General features: G+C 32.2%; 1 protein-coding gene across 3 annotated transcripts in view; it reads left to right on the forward strand.

Moving 5' to 3' along the window:
- The window catches only part of Csmd3 (CUB and Sushi multiple domains 3), a 929,488-nt gene that overhangs the window by 373,500 nt on the left and 534,279 nt on the right, over nucleotides 1-21,709 (forward strand). For all 3 annotated transcript variants that reach the window (XM_013012565.1, XM_013012564.1, XM_013012566.1), the window contains 2 exons: nucleotides 4,811-4,888; nucleotides 12,187-12,274. In XM_013012565.1, the coding sequence (XP_012868019.1) occupies nucleotides 4,811-4,888; nucleotides 12,187-12,274 (166 nt within the window). The remainder of the gene's footprint in view (nucleotides 1-4,810; nucleotides 4,889-12,186; nucleotides 12,275-21,709) is intronic.

Consider the following 21,709-nt stretch of genomic DNA (forward strand, 5'->3'; position numbering starts at 1 on the left):
AAGTGGTAGAGCGCTAGCCTTGAGCTGAAGAGCTGAGGGACAGCGCCCAGGCCCAGAGTTCAGGCCCCACGACCGGACTCCCCCCCCCCAAAAAATGAAAATGATAGGTGTTTCAGGTTGTTATAATAACACTAAACACCAAATGTATTTACTTATAAAAAGCCACATGACTTTTTAAACATATTATTTCCAAAATTGAAAGAAAAATCTGTACTGACTAATTCAAAATGTTTCCTCATCTTCAGACATAAATGTCCTGCAAATCACAACTTTTCACTATAGGCACATGCCAATGAAGTAGCATTATACATTATGGATATGTAACTTTTGAGATTATATAATGAAAAGCTTACTCATCTTCAAATCAGGAACTCTAAACCAGGAGAATTTTTATGACTCTCAGTCATAAGATCTTTGTGTCAGAAGAAGAGCTTAAAAAGTATCTTTTCAAAACTCTAGATTATAATTTAATTCTCCTAAAACAATTGTACAACATGATAATTTCCTAATACTACAGAACAAAATCAACAGATTATTGGTAGCTCATACCTATAATCCTAACTACTCAGGAGCGTGAGATCTGAGGATCATGGTTCAAAGTCAGACTGGGCAGAAAATTTTGTGAGACTTTTTTTTTATTGTGAAAATACTGTACAAAGGGTTAGACTTTTATCTCCAACTAACCACCAAAAAGTCAGAAGTGGAGCTCAAGCAGTAGAGTACTTACCTTGCACAGGACAGCTCAGGGAACAGTACAACCCCCAGGACAGGCACTAAAACAAAAAAAAAAAAATCTTTCATTAGTTAAAAAATAGCATAATTTTATACTAGACTTGTCTAGTATAAAAAGTGAAGTGAGATAACATAAAAAGTGAAGTGAGATGCTATTACAGAAAATAATGATGAACAGATAAAATCAAACTTTATTCAGATATGTGAACAAATGATTGTTTTTATGATACACATTGCTCTTGAAATAATTTCAAAATGTAATTTGAGCACAATAATCAGAAGGTCATTACCCCCACAGGTTTTTAGATCCAATTTAAAGTTCAAATTATTTGAGAACAACAGTATAATAATGAACGAGGAAGATATCATCATGGTAATCCACAACCATAGTTTAAAAAATGCTTTGAAGAACATGACAGAATAAAACCCAATTTTCATTCAAAGGAAGATAGGTTTGATTATTGAGCTATTCCAGGTCCTTTCTGCCATAACTTCCCCTTCAAAAAGTACATATCAGGGGCTGGGAAGGTGGCTCAGTGGTAGAGCGCTTGCCTTGCATGCCTGAGGCCCTGGGTTCGATTCCTCAGCACCACATAAGCAAAAAGAAAAAAGCTGGAAGTGGCGCTGGGGCTCAAGTGGTACAGCGCTAGCCTTGAGCTGAAGAGCTGAGGGACAGCGCCCAGGCCCAGAGTTCAGGCCCCATGACCGGACCCAAAAAAAAAAAAAAAAAAGTACATATCAATCTACAAAACAAGTGTAAGTTAAATTGAGAAATGTAGCAAAACTAAAATATGATAACACTTATTTAACAGATGAAAGCAAAAAGAACCAAGGGAAATTAATATTTGTGCACATGCATACAGATCATAGACTGTATGCTTTCTAAATTTATTACAGGGTACATAGATGTTCATGTATTTAAAAATAGCTTTATAATGAGTATGCTTAATCCTGAATGTTTATTCTTTTTATCATTATACCATTCTGAATTTGATATTAATAAAGAAAGTTTTGTCAGCAAAATAGTCTTATCTCAGTGACCCAGAAATAATATTTCATGGATTTATTCATGCAAGAATACAACAAGTACAAACTAAGCAAAATATATTTTTCTGCCCTTGAGGAAATAATAAAACCAAAGAAAATACTGCAAATAACACATTATATTTTTAACATCTCTTAACCAATAAATAAATATCATTAGGTATTTTACAATATTAAAAAGAATTTTAAATACTTGTTAGTTAAAGCTTAGCATTTTTTTCTGTTAGTAAAATACAGTTAGTAAAAGCATTAATCATTTGATGACATGTGAAGATATATAGTGTATTCCTAATATACATAGTAAAATTGACATGTTTGCCCTATATGATATTAAATTTCTTATACATAATATACAACAGGATCTTATAATTGATATCTGGCATAATCATTCACTTTTACTAATACATGAAAATATGCAATAACTATGTTCAACCAAATTAAAAAAATCTTAAGCATGTTTTTGCTCTTATATCTATTTTAATTTTGTGTGAGTATACATTTTCTATTATTATGTATTTAAAAGCCTTTATGTCCTAAAATGGAATTTTTTCTCTTGATCTTCTATCTTCTGCATCATATAATGATTACAGGTTTTACTTATAGTATGAAAAAATAAAATCATATGTACTCAATAAATAGAAACGATATATTGAAGACTAAATGAATAAAGAAATGAAGATGTGTTCCTTTTAGAATCAGGAAAACACAATTCCTGATTGGAAATAGTGATTGCTGTTCTGATTAGGAACGTTGCCTTAGTCTTCAGGTACTGTCCCTTCCCACACCCAATCCTCTGGAAGTCTGTAGTCTTCACACCTACACACTCTCATTCACAATGCAGATTTTAGTGACAGATTATTGATAACATGGACCTCTCTAACCTTCAACAATAATTCTGCTGTTTTTTCCGTTGGGTTTACTATAATTTTATTGCATTTTCTTAATTCTTTCAGATGTTTACATTTGTGAAGTTAAATCTTCAGAGTCATTTATAATGCTTAAAAGTCAAATTATATAATGCACACACACACATAAAAATAAAGGCCTATTTAAAATTCATGTCTGAAAGGGACGTAGTATTCTATCTTGAAATGCAAATTTTGTCAAGTATTTGAAGTAGTAGGAAATTTCACATGTGACCCATTGGAGTAAATGGTTGCTTCAGTAGAATTAAACTTTAGGTTATAATAGGGCTGTGGGTTGGAGGTGGAAGAGAATCACAACAGAAAACCTCCCGAAAGAAAGATGCTACCTTTTCTCCCCTGTGGTACCATTCAAAGATCACAGAGAGACTGATTAGCCATTTACTTCTAGCTTCTTGTTTTGAGAGAAGAAAATGATGGGAATTGGTTGAACTCTACAAATTACATTGCCAATGATTGAATCTCTTAAATCTAGCTCCTATGATCATTTTCCTCTATTAACACATGCAGTTTGTATAGATTGTTATTAATTATATACTTCAGTAATTCACCCAGTGTCTCTCTGATTTCATGCTTTTCAAGATTTTAAAAAAACAAATTACCTTCAAATGTGGCAAAATCAATAAAATATTCATAACTTGAACCAATTATTTAAAAATAGCAGTTTAGAATAATGACTTATAATAAGTTATCAATAATCAGTTTTTCTTTTTATTCAAATTCATAATAAGTTAACTGCATAATAATTATGGATCTTAGTCTTTGCTATATATTTGATACAATCCATATGTACAAACATTTCTGAATTTTAATTGGTACAGTTACATATGTCTTCCATTTTTGTTCGTGCTGAGTGTTCTTTAAAGAAAAGGGTTGGGACAATGTCCAGGCCTATGTTCAAACCCCAGGACTGACAAAAAAAGCTAGCAATTAAATATCTCATTAGGTTAGGTCATATTACATATAATTATTTAAATGAATTATATCCTTTTCTTCAACAGGTGTCAACTGAAACTGTAAAGAAAGTGTTTTCCTTGTTTTTTTTTTTTGTTTTCAATATTCTGTGGTCTGAACTTTTGGATTTTATTGTATTTACTAGGCAGGTACTCTATCACTTAAGCCAGCACTCAGTCATGTTTAGTTTCAGCTTTTTTTTTTTTCTAACACAGTTTCTTGTTTTGCTTATTGCTGTCTCTAACAGCAATTTATTATTATTATATCCTTCCAATTTCTATATCTCATATACCTAGGATTATGGAATTATACCAACATGCTATTGCAAATCTAGACAACTAAGTAGATTATATCCACAAAGAAATAAAACTTTTGTTTCATTCAAACAGTTGAAAACTCTCTTAGCATATTTTGTTTTAAAAACATCTAACCTATTTATTGATTTATCTGTACATGTATTTAGACTCTTTAGTGTTGCATACATATACATATATTAATATGGCTAATGGAATACACATTACGCTCTTATGCTTAGAAATGGTGTTCAGGTAGTTGCAAATCTCTAAATATTAGCCAGAGTCCACATAGTTTTAATAAAATCTCACAGGTTATATGTAGTTAATTATTGTCCAAAGCACTGCTAATTTATGAAAAATTTAGCACACAGGTCAGAAAACATGTTTTTTCTGAGTATAAGGTAGTTTTAACTCATTCCCATCATTCTAAATAAAAATAAGGTATTTTGGGGAAATTTAATTCACTTTAAATCGTTTACTAAATTGTTTCTCCTATTTTAATGAGTCAGCATCATTTAATTTTCTTGTTTAGTTTATTCTATGAAATCTGATGAAGTCAAGTAGTTTATAATGATGTATACATATTTTAATTTGGTATAAAGATAAATATCTATGAAAAAGTATAGGTTTCTCCCGATACAATTTTTTAAAAAAAATCCTCTTATAAAACTTGTTCAGTATTTTACTACTAGGCAATGATACTGTTTTTTGTTTTATTATTTCTTCTGAGTACCCTGTATCAAGCTTTAAAAAACCAATTTCTTTAACTTGCGTAATTCCATGCTAACAATATTTGTTAACTTGAATTTCATTTTCAAATTGTATTTCCTGATACATGTTTTTGTTTGTTTTCTTAACTAGTGAAAAAGGCCATAGATTTTAAATCTAGAGGATTTAAATTGTTTCCAGGGAAAGACAACAGCAACAAGTTTTCTCTCTGTGAGTGCACTCCTTTTTGTTACTTTCTCTAGTGAAAGAGTGAAGTTGGTGGTGTCTGTGTTGTTTGTGTGTTTATAACTCAAACGTTTGTTCCTTTACTAAATTAACTGTATTAATATCTAGATAACATGCATGACGGATTTCCAATATTTTACTGTATTAACGCATACATGGAGCTAATAGGTTTATGTGACAATATCCCAACCTTGGCTTGTATTTGCTAAAATTGATTCTAAATTTCAACATGTAAAGAAGCCTTTTGATCTTCTGAGATGCTGATAATCAAGTTGTGTAATTGCAGAATATGAGATAAAATGAGCACAATTCCTATAATTGCTTTCCTGGAGGAATTTTCTTTACCTTATTATATCATTTTCCACACAAATAGACTTTTCTAAGGAACATTTGCTTTCTAAAAGCAATTTTCATTTAAAAAAATAGAGACAGTAAATTTATTAAATCTTTAATTCTCTAGTCTTTGGTAAATGAATTTAATTAATACTATTTATACTTTGGAAAACCTTAGGAAAGAAGCCTGAAATACAAATTATTCTCATAAATTCAGTGCTTTAGAGATCATTTGGTAGACATGCATTTAGTTCAAATTAAACGAATAACAATAATTTTTCATCTCTAATAACATAAACAAATCTGGGATATTGTTTATAGTAAAGTTATTTGTGTTTGTTGTATGAATGAATTGTAATTAGTACAAGTTCCTTATCTTAATGCTTTATAAGCATATTAGGAATAAAAACTTGTTATTTCAAATTATGGAAGCTGGATGATTTTGGTCTGTTTCTATCAATAATAAAAATCTATCAGCTTTACCAGGACATTCTTTTGGAGATTAAGTTGTGAATTGTCTTTGTCATAAAGAAAGTGAAAAAGAAATCATGCAGTCTAAATGATAAAGATATATACTCAATGGAAGTCATTCATTACACTTACACCAAACCAACATTTTACCCCTTTTTATTTATATGTGTATGTGTGTAAACAGTAAAATATGTAAATGGAATTTTTACATTGATTATTAGGAAATTATTTTTTAATCTCTACATTATTATATATTTTATATTTATCCAGATCTGAAGTGTGATTTTTACATTTTATTAATTAGATTTGAGAATACTAAAAAAAGATAGTAAATATTAAGTGTAAAATGATCAACGTGAGTTACCTGTTTGAAAATCACTCAATCGATAATTTCTAAGAACTTAAACTAAACTTATAATTTTTTTCATATATTTGGCAGGCAAAAGTATATTTTAGAGCTTGGTGGATTTTTGGAAAATGCTACAATATGGTTTAGATAAGTACTTTGGAAAAAATTGTAAATATATCAAGCAGCTACAAAAGTACTCAAGAAATATGTATGTTTTTATAATAGAAGATACAAATTTAAAATGCCTGATAAGATGATTCTTTTATGTTACATTGTTTCATGTCATCATACAATAAAAGTTAAATATACACACGCAATATTTATTTTAGTATGTTTTTCAAGTTTTTTCAAGCTAATATATTTGAATTGAATTACAAGTTACAATGCCAGTTCTCATTTTTATCTTTTTGTACACATATGTTGTAAACACTCCATGCTTCAAACTTCCTAAATGTTTTAATAAGTGAAATTTATTTACAATAATTCATGTAGGGTTTATCAAGGTGTTAGGTGGAGTATGCACTTATCTATTCTATTTGGCCTATTGCCAAACAGTGAAAGATACAATTTATGGTTTCCATGGGCTGTAATATGCTATGTTACAACTAAATCAATATGCTATGTTACAACTAAAACAAAATTCTGAATATTTGCTTTAAGATTGTTAGGCAAAAAGTTATTAAGAAGAAACAATAGGAATCTATACAGCATATATAAGTATATATTCATACATATATACATGTATATATTTTGCATTTATGTATAATATTTTATGTAAAAGCTTTTTTATTTTTTGAGTACAACTAATTCACAAATCAATAAGAAGAATGCAATACAAATATTTCATGATTGCAATATAGTAAGCCAAAAATTATCTTAAAATTTACCACAGTTGATTCTCATTAATTGAGTGTCTTAAACAAATATTATCTCAGGTTTGAAAGCAAATGTTAGAAAATGGCAATTTGTATTATCAATTTGTATACTGTTTTCATTTGCTCATCTGTCTATCATTTACTACCCACAAATCAAAGAAATTTTAAAGAAAGATTATTCTATCTGACATTTGTCTTTCAATGGAAAAACTATTCTAAAATAAGTAGATATAAATAAAATTACTATAATTAACAGTTAAGTTACCTGGAAAACTATCAGTTGTGTTACTGGCATGAGAGAAGTTAGTAGACAGAAAGAGAATGCACTAGCCAAATCTTACATAGCATTATTGTGGTTTAACCAAGAAATGAATTAATAACAGGTTCAAGGAAATCCATTAGGTTTGTTAGGATATTTCAATTGTGTTTCAGCTTTCTCTCAGCTTTTGAATCTGAACTACAAATGAACACATCCATCCTTTTCTGTTTAAAACAGTAAGCTTTGCCAAATCTACCCTCAAACATTATAGGTTTATAGAGAAAAAAACACAAGATATTTTTATATTGTAAAGTGATTGAATAAAGACCTGATTTTGATGATTTGCAAACATGTCTCATAGTCTCTGACAGATTTTAAACAAAATTATAAAAGGTGAACTTATCATACATGCTTTTCTTTTTTATTTCAAATTCATCCATTCATTCATTCATGGGATCCATTCATCCTCATTTCCTCTTGGAAGCCAATTTAGTAAAGGAGGGAAGGAAACATAACCGCAGCCCTTAAAGCTCCAAAATTTTACTGAGAAGTTAAAAGAGCTGAAAAACAATGTGCTGTAGATTATTGAGTAGTCTCTTAAATGAAGCAATTTGGCCTCCATGATTTTTGACCCGCTAACTCATTTTTTTTGTAAACATATGACTCAAGTGGCAATGTGAATAAGTGAAAGAGGGAAGGTTAGAGGTGGATTTTATCAGAATCTGCTCTTTTCCATATTTTAAAGTAGATTTGGGCTTACTCAAAATGAACCTTAAGACAACATGTTTGACCCAAGATATTGCAGTTTTATGTTTATAATATTTTACTTTATAATATAAATACATAAAAAATAATGTTCCAAAATTAATATATTACATATGTATATAATTAGGATACTTCCATTTATTAAAAAATTAAATGATTCAATTTTTAAATCCTACACTTTGTTTCATTTCTTTCTTTTCCATTGTTGTGTGTCTGTAGAGGTTTCATACATCAATGACAATAAAGGTAAAAATTACTTTTAAGAATTGAGGTACATTGGCTCACACCAGTCATATGAGCCTTTAGGAAAGCAGAGATAGGAAAGATCAAACTTCAGGGTCAACTTATGGAAAAGTTCCTGAAATCTTATCTCGATGAACTACAAGTCTTGGCGGTATGTGAATGCAAAGTTCAGCTATGTAGGAGAAACAGAGAATCACTATTTAAACCAGCCTGAGCAAAAGTCATTGAAACCTTAGGTAAAGACTAACTAAAGTAAAAAAAAAAAAAAGCTGAATAAGTACCTCAAGAAATAGAGTGTTTGTCTAGCAAGTGCAAAGTCTGTAGTCTAATCAAATGCCAAATGCCATTAAGACATGCCTATGCTCCCAACTACAGGAGAGATAGAAATGGAAACATCATGAATTCCCAAGCAAAAGACTAAGAAAATAAACCAGTAATGCCAGTTACATGAGGTAGGAGGATTGATCTCCGAGATAAAAACAAGAGCACAACTGAAAAATAAATGTAAAGGAAGATAAAACAGCTGGGGACATGGCTCAAATGGTAAACCACTTTAACCCTGAGTTAAAAAAGGAAGAAAAACAAGCAAACAAAAAGAACAAGATAAAACTCATAAAGACATTTGCATATGGATTTCCCACAAGTGATTCATTTTGCAAAGGAAAACATGCAGCCAGTTGATTAAATTTAAGAGGATTCAAATTCTTGCAGTGATGGAAGGAAGATACTCTAACTCAAGGATGTGCTATGGTGGAAAAGGCTTGACTAAATGAGAGGAACCTCATTTGAATATCTTTGCAGCTCTTCACTATGAGCAATTCTGAAATGTCTATAAATCAGAGAAAAGAGAATTTATGTTTTCACTTATTTTATTTCTAGCCTATATAATATCAAATATTAAGTCCACCTGTACTTAAGGACGTACTAAGTTTGACTAAGAAGAATATCAAAACATACATAAATAACAAGCAACTTGATCATGAATATGTAATATGTTTAATATATTTAATATTTAATAGAATAGAATCTGAGGTGACATAAGAATAAGTCATAAAAATTATAAATGTGCCCTAAATTTTAAGGAAATACATTTGCAACAATATTTGAAATGTTATAATACAATAATAGAATTTCTGATGTAGTCCTCAAGATTTAGATGAGTATTAAATATAGACTATCATTCATTAGCAATCTGCCATATTCGTAGATGTTTTAATTGCAGCCTCCCTTGCAGCCTCCCACTTTGCATGTGAACCACACTTCTTGCCTAGCCTTTTGCTAATGGTTATTTTCGAGTTGGAATATTGTGGACTTGTCTTCCTGGGCTGGTTTCAAACCTTAATCCTCCAGACCTCAGTATGTGTAACTGGTGTCAGCACCAAGTTTCGTTTGAGAATTTCCCTAACACCTCCAAGAGTCAGTTTTCTCACCTAGAAAAGGTGTATGATAATAGTAACTACACTTAAAAATTGTGTGAGAGTCAAATGAGCCATAAAGTATGTACAATTATTCCTCACACATAGTACCATGTAAATATTAACCATCATTCTAATTCATGCAAAATATTTGAACCTTTAGAGGAAAAAATGTAAGAAAAGCACTATGTAGATTTTTCTTGCTTTTATCCTCTAGTAGAATATATTCTTAAAATGTGCTTTTATAAACATTGGTTGAGGATGAGAAAAAGAGATTTTGTGACCTAGAATTAACTATTAAAGCATAATATACAACATCTATTTTAAACCATTCATATTCTACAACATTATTAGAAGTCTGTCAGATCAGAAAAAAAAATACCTTCCAAAGAAAGTTCTCACTTTATTGAAAACAGTGTATCAGAAGGTATTGTCAATCAAAGAACTAGAACATATTTATTAAGAAGTTGCTAACCTATCTCCAGACTTTGTGGTTATATTAAAATAATTATGAGTTTTCCTTTCCTCTTTGTCAAGGATATAATCTCTTTGTACAGATTATTAAAATAATGTGAAACTGTTCATTTTAATATGACATAACAATTTCAAATCAAACTTAAAATTATCCAAATAAAATACTACTAGTTATACTAAAAGATGAATGAGAATAACATGCTAAAATGAATGATTTCTAGGAAGAAATGCAAATTTGAAGTGAGTATTTCAGTATTAGATATGGTTTTAATAGATGAATGAAAAGAAATTGCAATTGAGAGGAGAACCAAAGGTATGCATGAACACATGTGACCAGGAGATTGCTGCAAAGTAAGTGGGAAGTTGGATTTGAGTAATGGCAGCATCTTAGTGAACAATAAGAGCAGCCATACTCACTGAAGATCTAAGCAATAGTAACTAACCATGTTTGGGGGATTTTACTTCTCCTCTAGTATGCATAGTAGCTAATGGAGTCAAACTATCTAAGTGGTTAGGTTAAATTTCATACAGAAGATGGCAAAGTCAACTTTGAATGCTGATCTACGAGGCTAAGAAAGAATTTGCACCAAATAAGGACACACACACACACACACACACACACACACACACATTAGAGGATCCTAGCATGGGCATTTATTTTCAGCACTGAGGAAAATACAACATATGGAGCTCTTTGGGTGAATGCCTGAGCATCCTCTGATCTCAGAAAGAGATAACTTTATGTTAAGGTTCCAGTAGTCTGGTTGTACTCAATGTATAATTTTTATAAGAAAGACATTGAGATTTATTTAAGAAATTCAGCAACTTATGTCAGCCTACTTCTCTAAATTAGCTGCACTATCCTGTTCAGAAGTCAATCTAGACATCATCATTCAAAAAAAAAACTTTACAAGTGTTTTTAATCCACATTTAGGTATAAGAACCATGGTTATGGTTTATTTTCCTGGAATCTAGCCATTATTTTCTTATCACAAGTAGTAAATATAGTAAATAAGAAAATAATCAGTTATTTTCCAGTTCACTAAAATACTAAAATTAATAAACATGATTAAAATAGTTCAGAAGTAAAGTTTGAGGGTTCAAAACCTGCTGGAATATATAGGAGACTCAGTCACAAAATATAAATAAATAGGTAATACTATTCACATTGAAGAAAAACTCAATCTTAAAGATTAAATTATCCAATGTGATCATAGTTGCTGGTAAACATTAATCAATAAACAACCAAATGATAGAAAGAAACTGAAAATGTGTGAATTGACTAAATAAAAGATCATGGAAAAGAGTACCTGAGTGCTTGAGAGCAAAGCCATCATTTTTTTCTCAGCTTTATATTGTATTCCAATGGTGTGCATTGCAACTTTCACCATTGGTTGACTTTAGTCATGTGTAACAAATTTGCTTTGTTGCTTATGAAATACAGAAGCATTTGCAATATTATTTTTTCTTGTTATTTTCCTGTTGCAAATTTAAAAATAATAGGGACCTAAACATATTGTCGTATCTATCTCTGTCCTTCAAATTATTATGGAAAATCTGGCACTGATATGACAAAATATGTTTTACAATTTGAGTATAATTTTAAAAGCATTATTTGATTAATATATTTATCTTCTAAATGAAATACTGTAATATGAATATGAGCATTACAGGTTAAATTTGGATAGGTCAATAAATAACAAAAATGTTTTATTTTTATTCCATAAAAATAGATTATCTTTCCATATTTAAATAATAGTGATTAGGGACTGGGAAGGTGACTCAGTGGTAGAGTGCTTGCCTTGCATGCATGAGGCACTGGGTTCTATTCCTCAGCACCACATAAGCAGAAAAAGCAGGGAGTGGTGCTGTGGCTCAAGTGGTAGAGTACTAGCCTTGAGCTGAAGAGCTGAGGGACAGAGCCCAGAGCCCAGGCCCAGAGTTTAGGCCCCACAACCAGCAAAAAAAAAAAGAAAAAAATAGTGATTATAATAGAAAAATACAATGATATATTTAATGTAAAAATTTAAATTAAAATAATTCCATATTTCTAACCATATATGTTGTCTCTTGTGTTTTTTTCTCCTGTGTCATTACAGTAAATGAAGGGGGTATTAAAACAGCCTCCAATTTATGCCCAGATCCAGGAGAACCTGAAAACGGAAAGAGAATTGGATCAGATTTTAGGTAATATTTTAAATTACTGTATTATTGTATTATTGTATGAGCTAGTCAGTTGTGTGTAACTTACTCTGTCCTGTCAGTCTGAGGGTCTCTTCCTGGAATATGGAATATGTAAGTAAAATTCACCACTCACAATAAGGACTTTCTTATGAGGTGATGTGTGAAGGTGTCTATCAACTAGTCTAAAAGCATTCTAAATGTATGCTATTAGTATTATATACCTATGTGTGAATTTTAATTTTATTTCCATCATCTCATTAGAATTCATTCACTAAATTTATCAACAAATAAGAGAATGTACATAGTACACTATGAAAGCTTTTAATTTGCCTAATTTACCTAAAAACACTTCTTTAAAATGTTGAATTACTAGTGTTTGACATGAGCACTTCACTACTAAAGTATTTGAAGCTCTATTTCAAGGGCTACAGATGTACTGTAATGATAAAACATTTCCATGGTTTCCCTTATTTACAATAACTAGTATATGTCTGAGACAAGCAGAAACAGTCAGATAAGTTGATGTTAGGCGAAATAAACCCCAAGATAAGGACTCAAATTTTTTTTCATGCTATTGTTTCTAACATATTTATAAGATGATGGGAAGGGGAAACAAAGGAGGAGGCAAGAATGCTTGATAAATATATTCATTACGTTGCTCATGTAATTGTAACCCCTCTGCATGGTATTTTCACAATTAAAAAAATTTCTTTACATGGTCAATGATATTTCAAACTCAAGTCTAGGTAGATCCTTAAGTTCTTGTTTTTGTTTTTGTTTTCTCAAGGCTAGCTAAGGTCTTTGAGCTACAGCTCCAGTTAGGGATTTCTGGTGGTTAATTGCAGATAAGCATTTCATGGACTTTCCTGCCTTAGCTGATTTCAAATCACAATCCTTAATTCTCAGCCTTCTGAGTAGCTAGGATTGTGGGAGTGAGCCATCAGTTTCTGGGCATGTTCCAGGCTTTAAACAACACAAAATTCTAATCAAAATGTTAAATTTTTATTTAGTTAAAAATCACAAATATGTATTTCTGCATGTGTATTATTCACATATTATATAATTTGCTTACTGATGATAATGTTTTTGGTTATACATAGCACATATTCAGTCTTCTCCTTTTATAAAGAGGTATGAAGTATAAATCACCTACTTGTATAATATATAGATTATATTCTAAAGAATATTCCTAGGAGGAAGGGAAAACCTATACCTAGATTCTTAGAAGAGGCTGAGGCAGAAGGACTTAAGGCCAACCTGGGCTATGTAGCAAAACCCTGTCTCAAAAAAATCAAATAAATATTTTACTATGGATACTAAATATTTATACTTTATAAACCACAAACTGGTAAGAATTTTACTGAGTAGATCTTTTTATATGCACTCTTCTTTTGATAATCCAATGTTCCTTATCAGTTAATCGTCCACTTGCCTAACTTAAATTGATAGGACTGAAATTTGAACAAATGTCTATAGGTCTCCAATACTCCACACTTTCCTACGGATATTTTAGGGTATACTTCACAGTTTATCAATATATTACATTGGACACAAATTATTTCATCTTCTTAAGATTGTTTGCTCAGGACTATATATGAATACAATAATGTTTATCATATTGGTATGAGAAGAATGCATAGTTGATATATCCATAATAACTATAGTGCTTGTGAAAAACATATATATGCAAATGTTATAATGACATATGCATTATTAATAATTATTTTAATTGATTACTTAACAGTTATATAAATTGTTTATTGAAACTCATAATGAGGAAATTATAAATTGATAGAAATGCAGTGAACTATAGTAGTTTGCAGTACAATGAATGCACCTGCAATTTCAAGTTTAGAAAATGAATATGAATTCACAATTTAAAAAATAAAAACTTAAGTTTCTATAAGTGAAACTAAAGAAATCTGAGGATGGGCACTAATCCAGGCTTAAAAGGTCATCACTATGCTAATACTAGGAAGATTTGGTGTCTCATATACTAGGAAGATTTTATGTCTAACCTGAGGGGAAGTAACACCCATGTTCTGAAGAAGACCATGAGCTATTCCAAAGAAGTAAAAAGCAGTGATGCTCATTTCAGGGTACAAATGAGTGGGAAAAATAACACAGAATGAACTGAGGAGAGATGGGGAAGCCACATCCCTTTTGTAGAGAATTGAAATTGGCAGCTCTTCAACATAATCTGGACTACACTAGAGATAGTCTTTGTTCTAGATCTACTTTTGTTGTTGTTGTTGTTTTTGTCGGTTGTGGGGCTTGAATTCTGGGCTTGGGCGCTGTCCCAATGCTCTTCAACTCAAGGCGAGCACTCTACCGCTTGAGCCACAGCGCCACTTCCAGTTGTTTTCTTTTCTAGTGATTTATTGGAGAGCAGAGTTTCACGGACTTTCCTGCCCCGGCAGGCTTTGAACCATGATCCTCCCATTCAGCCTCTTGAGTAGCTAGGATTACAGGCGTGCACCACTGGAGCCGGCTATATTTTTTAAGTTGAAAACAAATGTTTAAAACTCAGGGAATTTCGTCCCACAGCTACTCACACACACACACACACACACACACACACACACACACACACACACACACACAGAGGCTGGAAGAGTTTTAAAGTTCATTTCTTATATTTGGCAACATTAACCACCACATATGCAAAAACCATTTCCCTCTTGGCTGGGCAGGCTGTTCCGTTCATCAAAGTTCCACTCACTTAGGTCACTTACCTAATTTTGATGGCAAGCTGTTCAGAGTTGTAAGAGAGTATCTTAACTGAAACATACTTTCAGTAGATTTGCTTTCTATTTAGAGTAAATGGATAGAAAAAAAGTTTTAGGTTAGTACAGTAGAAGTGCAAGATGGTAGAGACTATGATTCTGGCATATGCAGTGAGTTAGACTGAATCAACATGTCTTTTGATAACAAAAATCTTCATTATTTGATGATAGTTTGTTCTAGACACTGATAAAATCAACAGAAAAAGTGTGATTATTCAAGGGCTGGATAGTCTGAAATGGGATAATATATTTACATAAATGTATATTTACATTTATATTTACTGTAGAATGGAGTTCTTTCAAAATTAGAATTTTCAGATAACCTTGATTTCTAAATATACCTACGAAATTAGCAGAGTAACATTCAAGTGCAAAAGCATTAGGGAATCATCCTGCTGAGAGAAAGAGAGCACCTACCTAATGAGCAAAAAGCTTTGAGCTCAAACTACTACCACCAAAAGAGAAATGATCCTACCGACAATATAAGGAATCTGAAAGTTAAATGAGTAAACTACATCAGATAAAATAAACGGAAAGACAAGAGAAAGTTTAATGTCAACCCCATAACCTGTACTTCCTGATGGTAATCCCATGTGTGATATAGGAAGTCATATAGGAAGATATGCCACAGAAGAAAAAGAAGGAATTCCCTTAAAAGTGAGATGGTAAGTATTGACCAGCATTGAAAATTGAATGATGAGACAGGAAGTAGTCTCTTGAATTTGACAATACGAGGGCTGTTAATATCATGGTTCCTTTGGAATGATAGAGCTCAGAATCAAACCAGGACAAGGTGAAGGTGAGGAACGATGTACCAGATGGGTAACATTTTGAGCATTTTTTATTATATTGAGCAGAGTATAAATTCTTTTTTTAGAGATACAAAAGAAAGAAACATGCTTGCTGGATACTACAAAATTGTCCTATAGACAGGAGTAGATAGATAATATAGGACATAGAGGCCATAATAAAGGAACATCATTTTATGGAAGAGAATTAATAGTATTAGAAGAACAAGAAGAGGAAAAATACATTTTTATAAATGAGTGGAAATTATGGCTTGAAAGGCTGGCAAATTTCTTGATGAAGATATGAGTTCACACTTAATATTTTTAATTTGGAAATCCTGTTTCAAGAAACAATATCAAGTAAAAACTATCAGGGGACAATAATGGAATAGATGGGAAAAGAGGGTTGAAACTGAAAGAAAAAAAAGGGGGCGAAATAGTTGTTACCAAGAGTGAGAGAGCAAGCTTTATATATAAATGCTTTCTTGTTGATTAATTTGAGATAATGATCATGAATCTGCTTAATTAGATAGTTTCTATCCAGCAGTACTGACCATTGCAAATATAAAGGAAAAAAAATAGGATTGGGTGGTAAAGTTTTGTGCACAGTAATTATTTCAGGCAGACAGATTTGAAATAGATCCATAGTAAAGATAACTTCAAGCAGAGGTGTAAATTAAGACCTTTTTCTTGAACACGCAAATGGGTTACATTGTCTTTCAGGGTAGATATCACAATACAGATGTTACTGCTTCAGTAGCAGCAGTGGAAGTCATAATTCTCATGGTTCAGAGGAGAAAAGAATTCAAAGAATTTTTTATTTACTGTTGAAATGTCCTCATTTACATTAGTTATTCACAACTCTCTGAGAATCACATCAATGGTGAAGAAATAAAACAACTCTGCGAAAGATACATAACATTATGATGTATTTTTCATTGGGTCTTCAATTCCCAAGACATTTTCTCATTTGGACATTATTATCCCCCCAAAACAATTAGCTTTCTCTGGCCCTTGAACGTCAAAGGGGAATTCGGTGGTGAGACCCCATGCATCAACACCTCCATCTCTAGTAACCACCTCGAGAAACAATCTACCCCATAAGTTTTTGGGGTTTTTTTGTTTTTTGTTTTTGGTAGGTCGTGGGGCTTCAACTCTGGGCTTCGGAGCTACCCCTCAGCTCTGCAGCTCAAGGCGAGCGCTCCACTGCTTGAGCCACAGCGCCACTTTCGGTTTTTCAGTAGTTTATGGTTTTCTAGTGGTTTATGGGAGATAAGAGTCTCATGGACTTTCCTGCCTGGGTTGGCTTTGAACCGCGATCCTCAGATCCCGGCCTCCTGAGTAGCTAGGATTACAGGAGTGAGTCACTGGTGCCCGGCCCCATAAGTATTTCTAAGAAACCCATGTTAAGCTTGTTTAGCCCCTCTGTCCATGCCATTCCCCACAACAAAAGTATGAAACTGGCAAGGTGTAAGTCAATCTGCCCTGTGAAAGATACTGTGAAGAGCAAGAAAGGAAAAGCTGATTACAGGAAAATATTATAAGAAAATATTAGGGGAGTGATATTGTGAGTTTGCAGTGTGTCCATAAAACTAGCCTTTTGAGTTGAAACCCCTTTGTAAGATAGTAATAAAGACAAGAAAATATCTGACTCTAGATTTCAGTCTCAAAATACAAAAAAAAAAAAAAAGTATTTGTAAAAGTTAAGAACAAGAAATCAAAAGTCTGCCAGCAGCCAAATATTTCATGCAGAGATACACTCTACTGATAATGTACTCTCAAATCATTTCCTAGCTTCTTGATGACAACTTCAGTCATACACTGCTTCAAGTTTCTACAAGTATGGCAATAATCCCTGTGAATGAAGACTTCATCAATATAGATATATATAATTTTCAAACATTGAACATTTTCAGAAATTTGTGGTATCAGTTTTACTCTCTATAGGTTCTTCATCTTCTCCCAAGTTGGCCATGCTACCTCCAAGTCCATTCACATCCACAATAATATGTTTTTCTCATTTAAACACCAACACCAACTTCTGTGTCCCCCTACACAGCTGTGTTCTTTTCAATGCTCCAACGAGCTCCCATAGTCGCAGACTTAATTCCTATCAAAAGTTTATATGGTAAGTGTCTCCCCTTATAGTTTGTCTCAAGAATATCTGATTTCCTCTGATGTTTTTCACTTCTTGTTTTTTATTCCTCCTGGGAAATCCTACTCCATTTAATATCTGTGTTACCCTACACATTTTTCTTGCACTCACTCAGATATTTCAGGCATATAGTTTTTCTTATTTTCTCAATTGCTGCCATCAGGTTCTTAACTCCTCTTCTGTTTAGGCCATACTTAACACATAGAATACTTTCCTTAGTCTTTGAGAAAGTTTTCAAGTGTTAATCTATGGGAAATCAAACAGAAGATCCTTCATATGTCTATATGCCTGACAAAGAAAGTTAGATAAGTCTAATGAATTGAATTGATTTTAACAGCAAAAGTGCATCTACAGCATTTCCCCCATCAATTTCTCTGATCATGTGACCTTGTAGATGACCTCGAACTCATCATAAACTTAATGACTACCAAGCAGCTGAATACAAAACAGAAACATTCTGGTATTCACATAATCAATACTGTCATAATCACAGAGGAAATCTATAAGAAAATCCTTTACATTTTGCTTGCTATATTGTGCTTACGTTTGTGCTTAAGTCTTCAAGGTGAGAGTCCCAACAGCTGTGTTTTGAAGTCTTAAAAGTGTTTCTCTCTACTTTGAAATGCCTATGGAACATGACTGGCTTGCAAGGACAGAAATGCTGCCAAAGAGATATAAAAGCTGCCAGCCCTAACCTGCACCGAGAACTAAATCAAAATTTTAAATGTCTCTTACAATTGCATCCAAGTGTCTGTGGAAACCCAGCTTGTGGACTCCATAGCTTACACAGACTTTCCCTCCATTCAGAAGGCCTTATCTAAAGCAGAAGATATTGAGAAAGGGAGGCATTTTTGTTAAGATACAGTAAACAAAAATAGTTTAGGGATTTGTTTACCCTTGAGAATAAAGAGTATTTCTACCTCCTAATTTTGGGTTGCCATTCAGATCATTAAAGTAACGTTATATCTCCTAACAGGTAATAGATTACTTTATCTAGTCACTATATAATTATACTATCTACTTTAAGGAAAACCATAAACTTGCAAATTCTTCAAATGTCAAATGTGGACTCTTCTCCACATGGTTCCTTAAACCATGGGCTTTCCAAATATTCCTGTGTATTCATTAATGCAAAAAATTTTATAGGAGTTCTCTCTATCTCCACTTGCCAAGTAAACTTTTCTGAGGTGCCTAATTTGGTGTTACATTTACCATTACCACATACAATTCTGTGGTAATTACCACAGAAGTGTTGTTATTGTCCACCCCTCTGTTAAAATGGAATGACTAGCATTGAATGATTAATTGTCATTAAAGACTAAACTATATACCTGAAGATCGTCTGTTAGTATACCCAAGACAAAGTAGAATTCAATAAATCCCAGATTTTCTGATTTTCTCCAATGAATTTGAGTAAAAATAGTTTCTTTTCCAGCATCTTACAACCCTGCTTATCAATCTTCTTCAATTATTAATCTTCCAACTTTTTCAATCTTATTGGCTTGGGATCTTCAATTCTTATTTCCTTTATCTTAGTTTCCATCTGTTTAATCCCGACTTCCATAGCCTTTTATTCTAGAGCTATTTTATATCTATTATATATCACTTGCAGGAAAAAAAATTCCTACTAGGCAACTATTACGCAATGCCTCCAGCCCAAATCTTGTATCCCACATCCCTCACAGATTTGAGCAATGATATAATACAAATTATCTTAAATAGTCATACATTGTAATTTAGCTGAAAAGTCCATTCATATTTTTGTTATTCAACACTACATATCAACCTTTCTACTTTACTAAAAAGTAAACTTATATTCCCCCACATAGTAATAATCAAGTCAGGTTTTCAGTCTTGTAATTTGCTGCTCTTTCCTCTTGTTCATTTGGCTTTTATATTAACCTTCTAGCATTTAAGTCTTTTTTAAAGACAGTACAAACCTAGCTGGTATTGGTTTGAACCCTATCATATTATATTACAGAATGGTAAGCCTGGGTTTTACAGACATTTAAAAAAATACATTTCAGTTGTGCCTGATGAATTTTTTAAAAAAAGAAGTAAAATTTCACTATTTCTTAAATCTTAAAAATTCCAGAAAAATACTTTAAGCATTTGTCATCACAGAAAGTAGCACATTGTGTGCCTTCCCAGAATATGATTGTGCCAATCTTTCCCTCGCAGGATCATGCCCATTCTTCAAGTAGATATTTTTCCATCTTTGTTGGGGTATTCACTTGTCTTATTATTTTATCAGTACTCACTCCATTTACATGAAATTTACTTATCTATTTATCTCATATCTATATTAGGTGCATCTTCTCTATAGTAAGAGAAAATACTATTTTATTTTTTTATCTCCAAGTCAAAAGAAAGTATCCATTCTTTTTAAAGCTTTTTGTGTTGAACTTGAATAAACCATGTCTATCACTTTCTCTAGTGTTATGTTTTAAGCCCAAGAAAAGTAACTTATTTTTCCTAGTCCATCTGGAAAAAGATTTTTTGGCCACCATAGACAAATCCTTAATATACATATTAATAGTGCTGAAAAAAAGAGAAAAAAAAGAATGTTTTATTGTTGCTTGATAGTCTAAATATTCAGGGAAATAATGCCATGTAAAAACTAGATTGCATAAAAATAAATCTAGTTATATAAATATATAGAGGAAATAGGGGAAATGGGTTTTCGAAAGGCACTCCAGCTATGTTGTCTTTGCTGGTAGGATATAAGACAGAAATACTCATGTTAGACAAACAACCTAAAATGAAAATAACATTAATGACATGAATAAACTGCACTCTCCGATAAGCTAAGCACTTTTTCTACCTTTTTTTCTACTTTTTTTTAATGTTTCCAAATTTCTAAAGGGTAAAATGGAAGTTATTATTATAATGCAACAGAGAAATATTTTAAAAAGTAAAGGCAAATGTAATAATGATTTGAGTCCACAAGAGTAAAACATGATGATATTATATAGAGTAAAGTTTATAATGCATATATTTAGAAATATTTAGTACACTGTGATTTGTTTCTTTATTTTCTTTTGGTGATATTGGAGTTTGAACATTTGTTGGGCAGGCAGTCAACTACTTGAACAACAACTCTAGTCCTTTTAGGTTTAGATATTTTTAGATAGAGTCTATTCCCCAGTCCTCACTATGGACTTCAGTCCTCTAAACTATATTTCTTGTGAAACTAACATTAGGAATGTCTCTCACTGTTTATTGAGATGGAGGCTTAAGCCCAAGGCCCCTAAGTATATGTCAGATCTACACACAAACTTCAATGCACCAAAAGAAATAAAAGTAATGAGAAAGGACAGAAAAAAATAAAAACAGCCAGGTGCCGGTGGCTCACGCCTGTAATCCTAGCTTCTCAGGAGGCTGAGATCTGAGGATCGCAGTTCAAAGCCAGTCCAGGCAGGAAAGTCCGTGAAACTCTTATTTCCAATAAACCACCAGAAAACCAGAATTGGCATTATAGCTCAAGTGGTAGAGCGCTCGCCTTGAGCTGAAGAGCTGAGGGACAGCGCTCAGGCCCAGAGTTCAAGCCCCATGACCAACAAAAAAAAAAGGCATACGGACATGAGCACTAGAAAGAAAGAAAAGACACATTTCAGCCAATCTTCTTGTTCAGACATAGGTTTTAGGTTACAGAGAGAAAGATAAATTGAAAGAAGGAGAGGAAGAGGTATGTACAATTATTAGCCTC

This window comes from Dipodomys ordii, unplaced genomic scaffold (genome assembly GCF_000151885.1).
Source record: "Dipodomys ordii isolate 6190 unplaced genomic scaffold, Dord_2.0 Scaffold17, whole genome shotgun sequence".
Taxonomy (NCBI): Eukaryota; Metazoa; Chordata; class Mammalia; order Rodentia; family Heteromyidae; genus Dipodomys; species Dipodomys ordii.